The 13,173-nt window shown below is 35.5% G+C and overlaps 1 protein-coding gene across 4 annotated transcripts in view; it reads right to left on the reverse strand.

The window, feature by feature from the left end:
* RFX3 (regulatory factor X3) overlaps positions 1-13,173 on the reverse strand; it is a 272,176-nt gene that overhangs the window by 29,513 nt on the left and 229,490 nt on the right. For all 4 annotated transcript variants that reach the window (XM_087444544.1, XM_004440659.3, XM_087444541.1 and 1 more), the window contains 2 exons: positions 12,848-12,997; positions 6,862-7,070 (listed from right to left, as the gene is read on the reverse strand). In XM_087444544.1, the coding sequence (XP_087300670.1) occupies positions 6,862-7,070; positions 12,848-12,997 (359 nt within the window). The remainder of the gene's footprint in view (positions 1-6,861; positions 7,071-12,847; positions 12,998-13,173) is intronic.

Genomic DNA, 13,173 nt, shown 5'->3' on the forward strand with positions numbered 1-13,173 from the left:
AGAAATGCAAATTTAAGTAAGATATATCATCTATAGTACTGTAAGAGATTAAAAGATCCAGTGTTGCAGAGGGCATGAGAAAAAGAACTCTCATCCACTGTTTCTGTGAGTATAAATGCACAAAACTTTTGTGGAGAGATATTTGGCAATATTTGTCAAAATTAAAAATGCACAAATCCTTTGACCTAGCAATTCTAATTCTAGAAATTTACACCACTGAGCAGAGATAGTTTTAATTGCAGCAATATTTATACTAGTGAGAAACTAGGGGGAAAAACTAAATATCCATTAGTAGGATGTGGATTAAACAAATTATGGTTCATTCATATGTGGAATTTTATGCAATAGTTTAAAGAAGTGAGGTAGATCAGACATAAAGGTAGTAACATGGAAAGATGTCTATGACATAATATCAAGTTACAGAAGTAAAATGTATAATATGAGCCCATTTAACATAAAAACTATCTATGCAGTTCTTTAAAAAATCTTACCCCTAAATAAATGGGAATATTTAATACTTTATTAGTGTTGAAATAGCACACTTCATTAAAATAGTCTAAGTCACCTTAAAAAGTTCAAACCCTTTTACCAGAATTTATCTGAACATACATGTGTAATTTTATACAAAGATAATCATTACAGTATTTCTTACACTTGCATTACAAAACCAAAAACCACTTAAATGCTCAAGAATAATGGTAAAAGGGAACATTTAAAAAATGTATGAGACATACACACAATGGAATATTGTGAGGACATTAAAAATTACGTCTATGAAGATATTTAACGACAAGAAATGCTCAAGATACAATGGCAAAGGAAATTTGGTAAGGGAAAGACACAGATAATAAACTATGGTAAACAATTGGATCCTAATTTTATGTAACACTAAAAGAAAATATTTTACCAGAGGTTACTTCTGGGTATTAAAATGATGATGATTTAAGTTTATTCTTTGTATAGTTTAGTATTTCGCAGATTTTCTAAAGTGAGCACATGTTAATTTCATAATAAAAAATGTTTATTAAAAGATGACATTTATTATAATATAGAAAAACAATCCTGAGTCACGTGAATGTCAACAAATCTTTGCAGACAATAAATATCACAGACACAGAATGAATTATATATATACTTCTACATCAAATTTTAGGCCTTTATATTTCCCTTAAAATATAATAACCCTGAAAGCATATAAATGACTAAGGAAAATATTCATATTGAGTAGCTTTCTGATATTATTCTAGAAACACAAAGTCAACTATTTTTTCCAAGAGAATCCACATTCACTCATTCAATAGATGTTTATTGTGATCCTACTCTGTGCCAGTATCTTGTTCTAGAAAAAGTCAGACAAAATTTTGGTTTCAATGGAGCTCACATTCCAGGAGAAACAGTTGATAAAAACACAAGTAGATTGGGGTCAGCCCGGTGGCACAGTGGTTAAGCTCGCATGCTCCGCTTCAGCGGCCCAGGGTTCGCGGGCTCAGAGCCCAGACTCGGACCTATGCACCACTCACCAAGCCACGCTGTGGCAGTGTCCCATATGCAAAATAGAGGAAGATGGGCACAGATGTTAGCTCAGGGCTAATCTCCCTCAGCAAAAAGAGGAAGACGGGCAACAGATATTAGCTCAGGGCTAACAATACACAAGTAGATACAAAAATATAAAGTTAGGTAGCGATAAATCCTATGAAAAAAATAAATCAGTAGATTACTTTTATTTTTTGTTGATGGTTTCCTTAGCTGTGCAACAGCTTTTTAGTTTGATGTAATCCCATTTGTTTATTTGCTTTTGTTGCCCTTGCCTGAGGAAACTGGTCCAAAAAAGTATTGCTAAGACCAATGTCAAAGAGCCTATGGTTTCCTCTAGAAGTTTTATGGTTTCAGGTCTTACATTCAAGTCTTTAATCCATTTTGAACTTATTTTTGTACATATATGGTGTAAGATAGTGGTCCAAGAGCCAAGATATGGAAGCAACCTAAGTGTCCATCAATAGATGAATGAATAAAGATGTGGTATATATATACAATAGAATATTAGCCACAAAAAATGAAATCTTGCCATTTGCAACAATATGGATGGACCTAGAGGGTATTACGCTAAGTGAAATAAGTCAGACAGAGAAAGACAAATACCGTTATGATTTCACTTATATGTAGAATCTAAAAAACAAAACAGACAAATAAACAAAACAAAACAGAAACAGACTCAGAGACAGGAAGCAAACTGGTGGCTACCAGAGAGGGGAGTGATTGGGGGACTGGGTGTAATAGGTGAAGGGGATTAAGAGGTACAAATTTCCAGTTATAAAAGGAACAAGTTACGGGGATGTAATGTACAGCATAGGGAATATAGTCAACAATACTGTAATAATGTTGTATGGTGACAGATATAACTAGACTTATCATGGTGATCATTTCATAATGTATATAAATATCAAATCACTATGATGTACACCTGAAACTAATAGATATTGTATGTCAATTATACTTCAATTAAAAAATAAATAAATAAACCAGGGCAAGAGGATGGAGAGTGATGGGGTAGGCATTTTCAGTTAGGGTGTCAGGAAAATTCCTTCTGAGGCAGAAACTGGATTGAAGTGAGGGAGTCAGCCATGTGAAGAAGGGAGCTTTCTTGGCAGAAAGAAAGCAAATGCAAAGACTCTGAGGCAGAACTATGCTTGACATGTTCAAAGAATAGCCAGGCTAGTGTGGCTGAAGCTCAGTGAGCAAAGAGAAGAATACGCGACAGGGTCTGGAGGTCACTAGTAGCTGGACCACGGAGGGTCTTGCAGGCCATGATAAGGTCTTCGAATTTTATTCTATGTGTTTTGGAAACTTTTGGACAATTAGGCAATCACCTTATTTCAAGCATGAAATGTACGTGTAATACCAAATTCTGTTGGAAAAAAATCTGCTGGCCTTTAGTTATAACACCTAGTTATTTCTTAAAAATACTGATAAGCATGCCATGAAATTATTGTCATATGTTTAGAAAAGAATCAGTTGAATTATATTATTAATGCTATGTCTACTTTATTCTCTCTGTGTTGGGTTGCTGCCCTACAAGCCAAGTATTAATTAAATGACACAATTAACAGTTTAATTGGAAACCTACTATCCGATTCATACTTCTATAAGATATGGTGCAAAATTGACTCCACTGAATTTCATGTTGCTAAGTTACCATGCATTCAACTCCTTTTAAAATTAGAGTTATAAATGTTAATTATTTTATAATAGATGAGAAATACCTTTGTGTATTTATCTTTATAAGTCATGGTGTGGAAACTGAAACAGATACCCTAACATATGATACTCAATCCACTTCTCTTCGTGTATTTGGGACACATCACACCCCTCCTAAGCAGAAAGGTGAGAAGGTCACACCTGTGACCCTCATGTGAACTCTCTTTTCAAACACTGCTTACAGTTGATTCCAAAAGAGTATTACTTTATGGAAGATTTACATATTGTCCAGTTGTAGACAAACTAGGTTCCCTGTGCCACCTTTCAAGTCACTGTATCAAAGACACAAATTACGTTCTTTAAAAATGGGATATTTGGTTGACCCTCAGGATGGCTCTGAGGAATGCTGTGTTCTGTTATCCACAAAACACACAAGCTGAGAACTGGCTGACATAACTTCTCCATTTCTGCCCAAGAATGGCAGTCATATTTTTTTCCACCTCTCAGGGAGCCAACAGTAGCCATTCAAAGCCAGGTTAGGCAAGGAGAGACGGCCATTTGAAGCAGATGGTGTATGCAACAATATATCAACTGCAGCTATCATGACTTCTATAGCCAGTCTATTTCTGTAGTCCTATGCATGTAAATATATACACAGAATTTTAGAAATTATGAGATTAACCAACTTCAGAATGTGAAGGGTCTGCGTACGCGACTGCCAAATTCTTATTACAATGCCAAAAACGTTAAAAAAAATACTCTGTAATTCTGCTTCTCTGATAGTTTGTAAATGCAGTTTTCATTACTCAATATATTCTTATACCTTAGTAAAAAACAGTTTAGGTTTTAAAGGCTCTTAAATTTCTAAGCTATTGACTTTGCCTACCAGCAGGAGGTATGTATCTGTCTGAATGTGCCTTTCCTTCTGTGGCCCTGAACTGTAGGCCTTCAAGTCCTTTTGAAATGAAAATAATAATCATAATAGTGTCTAACAATAACAAGCCAATTATCCCCAACTCAGGGAGGACAGAGGGCAGGCAAGTGACGATCTACTGGGTCTGTATATCTGCAGAGAATGAGAAATACAAGTAAGTAATTTTCTCTCCTTTCAAGATACCTGCAACAGATCTCTGTGGAGATGAAGGTTCCAAGGGTGTATTTCAACTAAATACAGAAAAATAAAAACCCACAGGAAGGAGTAGGGGCAAGTCTGACATTACAACATATGAAAAGCAGTAAGAAGAAAAAACAAAACCCTGCTTTTTCTGATACAGAGGATGCACTCTGCTTTTGGGCATACAGGTTTTGGAATAACCAGCTAGTATAAGTTCTGATTCATCAATTATTCATAAAGCACATATACCATGTATATGACTTTCTGTGGAAAAAAATGGATGAATAAAAAATCAACTTGCAAGCAAATGGGAAAAATATCTGAAATCTTCTTAAGAAGTATTTCTAAATTAAGTTTTTGAATTCTACTATTACTACTACTGTTGCTACATCTACTTTAGAATACTGTGACAATGTTTTCCAAATACTCCTTACGTATCGAGGGAAAACTTACATTTCTCATCAACACATCTCTCATTAATGCCCAGATCTAAACCTCGCATTGGCTTTAGTGAAGCATACCAGTTGGTCACAGAGTTAGACAGCACCTTAATAAGGTGCTTCTCCAGTCACATGGGCTAAAGGTACTAAATATATGAGAGACAGAACTGGGGAATTATTCCATTCCAAAACCAGAAACAAAACAACAACACAAAACTGGCAGGCTTTCTTTCACTGCATTTGACCCTGGGCTAGACACTAGAAAACTATTTTCAGGATGTAAGGATAATTTAACTCTCAATTAGACATACAAGGTGGATCTACAGCTCTACTTCAGTTTAAGAAATAAGACTTGGGGCAAGCTTGGTGGTGTAGTGGTTAAGTTGTCGCGCTCTGCTCTGGTGGCCCAGGGTTTGCAGATTTGGATCCTGGGTGTGGACCTACGCATAGCTTATCAAGCTATGCTGTGGCAGGCGTCCCACCTATAAAGTAGAGGAAGATGGGCACGGATGTTAGCCCAGGGCCAATCTTCCTCAGCAAAAAGAGGAAGATTGGCAACAGATGTTAGCTCAGGGCTAATCTTCCTCACAAAAAACAAAAAAAGAGAGAGAAGAAAGAAATAAGACTTAGACCAAATCAGTTGAGAATGAAAGAAGTCAAAATTAAAACCAAGCAATTACTATCATAATTAAAAGATCTCTGGTTCTCTTCAAGGTGGTCAAAACCAGATGGAAATCCTATAGTCTGGGCTTACTGGGTTCACAAGCACTCCTAGTTCCTCAACTCTGTTACTTCTTGTATACCTTCTCTCCTCACAACTAGCTCTGGACTTATCACTGATGTCTAGATGATGACCACAGTGTGCCCACAGCCACAGTCAGTGGTATGTCCTGTGGCTACTGCTTTCTGATACGTGCATGGCTGCATAGGCTCTAAATAAGGGACTGCCTAAGCCTCAAGGCAGATATGGCTTTTAGGCCTGAGCCAGGGGAGCCACCTTTATCTAAATAAGCAAAAACATAACTCCCACCACAAGAACAAATGCCAGGGTCAAAAATATAACTTACCTAACTTATCTTATGAAATGGAACTCCATCTGTCTATTCCATCCTACATATATATGGTATATATGCCACTCACACAGGCTCTGCTTTTAACCCCTAGGGCAGACCTACGGTCAACAGCTCATCCCAACATTTGATATCACATACCAATGATCAGAAAACCTTTCTCTTCTGGGGTTCTTCTATGTCTACAAGAACATACATTTATATCTATATTATTTTAGTCAAAAAGTGATTCATTTTGTACTGTTTACTAGATTACTGGATATTAAATTGGCTATGCATTAGAATCACCAGGGGTAAGCTTTTTGAAGAAAAAAATTTCTAATTACCCCTATTCCCAATCACTACTCCCTAGCCATCAAGATTTTGATTCAGTAGGTTTTGGGAGGTACCTAGGATTTTTTATTTATTTTTTTACATTAATTCTGATGTGCTGCTAGGTTTGAGAACAGTTGTAATGGGTCAAATTAAGAAACTAAATAGAAGGTTCTGAGCACACATCAGAATCACCTGGATGACTTTTTAAAAAGCATAGATTGCTGGGCCTCACCTGCGCAGTTTCTGATTCAGGTAGATTTGATAAAGGGGCCTGAAAATTTGCACTTGCAACATGTTTCCAAGTGACAGTGATGCTACTGGTCTAGGGACCACAGTTTGAGAATCACTGAACCAGAGAATAAAAAGAAGAGGGGTGCTGAGGCCTCAAGAAAGAAGCCTAAATAACGTAAGTCTGCAAGAGGGAGGGCTCGAGCCCTTTTCTGACTGCAGCTGAACACGTTATCTGGACTGGAATCTCAGATGTTCCCATCTGAGAATTCTAGGGCTTTGAGCAAGAGGCTTTCTTTTCTTAGCAGCAAGTTTTTTTTTCCATAAACCTCCTCGTACCATTCCATGACGCTGTAATCATTAAGTTGGGTTGCAGATAATCACAACAGAGAGCTTCTGCAAACTAAAGTCCTTGTTTTTCTTTTGTCTGAGAAACATGTACATACACACATCTTTGCAGAAGATGCAAAATACAGCTTAGGGAAAATTGAGGCGATACCTGTAGAAAGACCATTTTAGCAGAAACTGCCTGGCAGCTTTGGGAAAACTGGGTCTCCCTTCATAGGGTTTCAGTGCTTGCATCATCACGTTGTCAAGCCACGCAGCCCACTGCTCCAGGGTGCTCTGCTGCTGAAGAGTCATCTTGAAGTCTGTTTCTAGTCTTTGAACCATGTTGTCATCACACTGGCACACCCAGGAAGCCTGCTCCTGGGACAGTACACAGAAAGCAAAGGAAAAGTCCCACTCAGCGTCTTTTCATTGAATGCCAGCACACAATCCATATGCATGAATGGGAAATTAGAATGAAAGATTCAAACAATTTAAATGAATTAAGAAAATGAACGACTACTACTTGTGGTTGTTAAAGAAACTTAACATCGCCTTTCTGCACGAAAAAGGGATGTGACACAAAAGCGTGACTTGGTTTTTCTACATTAGCTAGTCTGTGTGAAAGACTACAATACATGATTACTTAAGAAAAATAGAAGCCTGAATCTACAGTACGCAGGATCTTTCATGCTATTCAGTTTTTATACTGCCTTCGAAAGTTCTTTCTTTCTTTTTTTTTTCTCCAACCAGATAAAACTTGAAAGCCAATTCATCTGAGAAGATTTAGGATCAGTCAGATGGATAAATAGATTCAATTGGCTAAAAGTGGTCCCTTGGGATTAGAACAGAAACAAACACTGAATGGTACTAGGTAGGAGCATATGCTATATGAGCTTTACAGATTGGGAGCTGAAACCTCAAGGGTTACCAACGCAAGGCTATGAATCCAAATTAATTCACAGAACTGAAAACAACAATAACAACAACAACAAAAATACTTCTGAGAAAATGGAGACATGCTACCTGCCAAGAAATTTGATTATTACCATTTTCCTTCTGGTTCTGATTAAGAAGTTTCTTGTTTGGTAATACTAATTAAAATAGGAACTTTAAAAGCTACTTTTCAGTGGATGCCAAAAGTTTTATGATGTTTCCAGTGCTATGTTGTATTTTTTAAGATTAAAAAAAAAACTATACTCTCAAGGTCAGAATATACTTATTTGGTAATATATTATTTGACTGATAGTCAGAGAACATGGATTTTAATACAGGGCCTGAATCAACTAAACCGACATCATTTAATCTTTGTAGGGCCTCATTTTCCAGAAGTATAATATCCGAGAAATAAAATGTGACAAGAATTTTTAAGCTGGAATCATTGAGTCCAGATAATATTTTCAAGATAGAATTCTGTGAAGGTCCTAATTCTATATCTAAAACATTGTGAATATGTGTGTATTTTTCTGAAAAGGGTGTTATAGCTTTTATTGTATATGCTCTCCGAGGATAAGACTACCTATTCAAGAGACATTTCAACCAGGGGTGTACTTCAAATACAAAATGCCCAAACTCAATTCATTTTATTTCTCCAGGGAAACATAGTTTTTTCTATATTTCCAGCTGACAAAACCATCTACTATCCTTCTCTTATCTAATTAGTTATAAAGTCTTCCAGATTTTACCTCCTAAATATCACTTTTAAATGTTTTAAGTACACTAAAATATGATTATAGAAAAATTGAAAATACGAATAAGCAAAAAGGAGCAAAATATTAAGAATATCTAAAATGCTAACACTAGGAGATAACTACAACATGCTAAGGTATATACCTTTCAAACTTTTCATACACAATATATGCTTATGTGTATATAAATAGTTAAAATAATTTAATATTTAAATTAAATTTAAATTAATAAAATAAGATTAATTTAAGGATCATATTATAAATTCTACTAGATATTCTGCTTAGTTTCACTTAACTATAAATGATAACTATCTTTCCAAATAGGCAAATGTAGAGCTATATTTATCGTTCAATGATTGAATTTGCTTCACTGCATAAATATACCATTATTTAAGTAACCAATTCCATACAGCTAGACATTTATGGTCATTCCAATTTTTTACTATTAGGAAAAATGCAAAAATCAGCAATCTTGTAACTACTTCTTTGCTTACTTTTGCACTTATTTCTGTATGATAGATTTATATAATAGTTAAGATCTTTCAAAATACACTGTCAAGTGACTCCCAGAGATTTTATATCAATTTAAGAGTCTAGGACATTACCCAGGGAAGAATTTGGGCCTCAAGGAAAGGATAGGGGGAGTTGTTTTTGTTTTTTCCTTAATGTCTAAGCATTTTTTTATTGTGGCAAAAAACACATAACATAAAACTTATCATCTTCATAATTTTTAAGTGTACAGTACAGGAGTGGTAACTATATGCTCCTTATTGTACAATAGATCTCTAGAACTTCTTCATCTTACAGAACTGAAACTCTATACCCATTGTAGAGGATGTTGTTTTCTTGTGTTTGTGCACTGATAACAGGGAGGAGGAAGTTATTGGTATCCCTGGAAGAACTTAATTTCATTTCTTACCATAAATTCAAACTCACTATTTCCTTGGAAGTTAGCTTTTGCCAAGAGAAGACGATAATCTAAAACCAAACGTAGAGAAATGAAACCACAGGACATTTTTCTGGCTTTTCAAACTACTTTATATTGTACTTCATTTTACTACTCTCAAATTGAAAATATACTGACAACACAGCATACTGTGAATATTCCCTGTCAAAGGAATTTGGATATTTCAATTCTATAACGGAAAAAGCTAAGGATGAACATTAAAGATGTTTTTAACTTACAAATAAATTATATCCAAGATAATAAGGAGTCAGTAGCTTCAAAATTAGAATGTCTTTTAAATACAGAAACACCAATATACGCAACAGTTAGGTATCAGATCAACCCATCCAAACCTATCTAGCTCATAACGTAGATGAAAAACTATCCATTTACACAAAAAAATTAGAAAACAATACCATTGTAATATTATCACGTAAATAAAACAGAAAGCCAATTGTACTGCAATAGAAAAATTATCCTGAATGCATGAGGAAAAGAGGATTTTTCTGGACTCAGAAAAACTTGGTAGCTGGGAGCAGAGGAAGGGAAAAGGTAGCTGCAAAGTTGGTGAGTAGAGGATGGGAAGTAGAGTAGAACTGTAGTTGACCATTTAGATGCAATTATGTTGTCAAAGTTGGTGTTTATAACCAGGAAGAACTCATTTCTATAAATACTTCATAAGATTGCAGACACACAAATACACAAATGAAAATAAGGTTAACAAAATTTAAGATCTTTCTCAGATATTATTAGAAATCATTCCTAAAAATATCTTCTATTATTGAACTTAAATTATTTTTTGAAATTAGAAAGTTGCCTTACTATTTCAAATTTTCTTAAAGTACTTGTCTTTCTTAAGGTATCTTTTCTGAATGAAGATTTGCAATGAACATTACAGTACAAGTTTTAAGGCAATATGAATTTTTATTTATTTACTTATTTTTTTGCTGAGGAAGATTGGCCCTAAGCTAACATCTGTGCCCATCTTCCTCTATTTGGTATGTGGGACACTGCCACAGCACGGCTTGAGGAGTGGTGTGTAGGTCTATGCCCAGGATCTGAACCTGCGAACCCCGGGACACCGAAGCGGAGCGTGTGAACTTAACCACTATATCACCAGGTCGGCCCAAAGCAATAAACTTTTAATATTCTTACTAAACTCAGTTAATGTAAATTCCATTGAAATATGTAAACTTGATGGTTTTGTAAACCTAAGACAGTTTGTCCTTGTTAATTAAGGTTATGCATTTGCATGTGTTTGTATATAAATATACAGAAAGACAGATTTAAGAAAAACTTATACACATCAGAAGTTTGAGCCCAATCCCTGAAAGTCAGAATGAACTTAACTGATTAACTAGACCCTAAAATAAATCAAGCCCAAATATTACTTTTTAATATATTTTAAATGATAAAACTAGATTAGAACTGCAGATAAAAATTTCTAGGAAATGGAGTAATTAGTTAGTTTATCTTTAAGCAATGGTATTGCTTTTTATTAACAGTTTTATTGAGATATAATTCACATATCATACAATTCACTCATTTAAAGTATACAGTTCAATGGCTTCTTTCATATATTCTCAGAGTTGTGCATCCATTACCACAATCAATTTTACAATGTTTTCATTTCCCTAAAAAGAAACCCTACACTCCTTACCTCTCACCTCCCAATCCCCCAGTCTACAGGACCTGCGCAACCACTATCTACTTCTTGTCTCTATAAGATTTACTTATTCTGCACCTTTCATATGAATGGAATCATGCAATATGTGGTCCTTTGTATCTGGCTTCTTGCACTTAGCATAATGTTTCACTTAGCATGATGTTCATCCATGCTGTAGCATGTATCAGAACTTCATCTCTTTTTACTGCCCAATAATACTCCATTGTATGGACAGACCACTATTTGTTTATGTATTCATCAGTTAATGGTCATTTCAATGGTTTCCACTTTTATGTGGCTAATATGATGTGGCTAAGAACATCCATGTACAAGTTTTTAGGTGGGCATGTGTTCATTTCTCTTGGTATATATCTACAAATGAAACTGCTGAGTCATACAGTAACTCTATGTTTAACTTTGTGAGGAACTGCCAGACTGTTTTCCAAAGTGGCTGCAGGATTTTACATGCCAATCACCAGTGTATAACGGTTCCAATTTCTCCACATCCTCACCAACACTTGTTATTATCTGTCTTTTTTTATTATACCCATTTTAGTGCAGGTGAAGTGGTATCTCACTGTGATTTTGATTAGTATTTCCCTGGTGTCTAATGATGCTGAACATGTTTTTGGGTGCTTAGTGGCCATTTGTATATCTTCTTTGAGAAATGTCTATTCAGATCTTTTCCTATTTTTTAAATGGGCTGTCTTTTTATTATTGGGTTGTAATAGTTCTTTATATACTCTAAATACAATTTTTTTTTTTTTTTTTTGCTGAGGAAGATTCACCCTGAGCTAACACCTGTGCCAATTTTCCTCTATTTTGTATGTGGGTTGCCGCCACAACATGGCCACTGACGAGTGGCGTAGGTCTGCGCCTGGGAACCGAACCCAGGCCACTGAAGTGAAGTGTGCCAAACTTAACCACTAGGCCATGGGGCTGGCCCTTCTAGATACAAATTTTTTATCAGATATATGATGTGCAAAAAGCTTTTCAATTCTATGAGTTGCCATTTCACTTTTTTGATGGTCTCTTTTGAGGCACAAAAGTTTTTAATTTTGATTATGTTCAGTTTATGTATTTTTTCTTTTGCTACTTGTACCTCAAGTGAGCAATGGTACTGTTTTTATATGGTAACAATTAACTTCATTACTTTAGTATCCGAAATAAAATATTTGTTGGGATTCCATAATAATAATAATCCTAAATTAACTATTTTTTTAAACTGTACTTTATAGTACAAGTAGCTTGATCACAAGATTAAAATATATTTTTTTCATTTGGATGATCAAAATAGCCAAACACACTGCATCTAATTCTTTTCAAATGAACAAATATTTACCAGGTGCCTATAATAAAGTCTGAAATAGAGTTGCTCTTAGTTCTTGCAAGATGGGGCATTATTAAAAACAAATATCTCTTGTGTTTTAACAGTGCGAAGGGCTTTATGTATTACTAAATATGTAAACAATAATCTAAGACAGGTGTTACAAGGTGTGGACAGTAAAGCCCAGAGCAGTTAAGTAACTTGCCCAAGATCTCACAGCTAGTAGATGGAAAAGTTGAATCTCTTGCCTATCTAACTTCAGTGACTGTGATCGTCCTTACTCCATAAACTATTCAGGAAACTCCGGTAACATATGTTGCCATCTCGTACTATAAATCTTAGCAGACATTAACCACAAAACCGAGGAGCTTATTAAAGCCACAGCTGAGGAAAACTCCTCTTTCAGGGCGTTGTGAATATAGATGCTGCCTGTGTACTGATGAAACTTTAAAAAGAAATTTGATGATTCTAATTAAGCAGAAAAAATTGAGTGTCCTTCCTTAAGACACACTTTGAAAGAGAACAGAGTACCTGGACGTTGGCAAAGTCGACACGGTTGAGGTCATTGAGCATCTGGTTGATCTGAGAGGTGTTCTGAAGCACTGCACGAGCCGCCTGGGCCAGGTGATTGAGCGACGTGTATCTTCGCAGAGTCTGGGCAAAGGCACTTACAGCGGCAACCTGGAAAGAAAGCCAACTAAATCGGGATTTTTTTTTTCCCTCCAGTAAAAGAAACCACTGCAATCTTCAAATCTTTATTCCCTTGCCAAATTTTAAATGCTTCCCTCTGATACTTATTTCAAATTCATTTGGTGAAAGAGCTTACTTGTAAATTATAGCATTTAAATCTCTAAACC

The sequence above is a fragment of the Ceratotherium simum genome, chromosome 20 (genome assembly GCF_057802395.1).
Source record: "Ceratotherium simum simum isolate JZ-2026a chromosome 20, ASM5780239v1, whole genome shotgun sequence".
Lineage (NCBI taxonomy): Eukaryota > Metazoa > Chordata > Mammalia > Perissodactyla > Rhinocerotidae > Ceratotherium > Ceratotherium simum.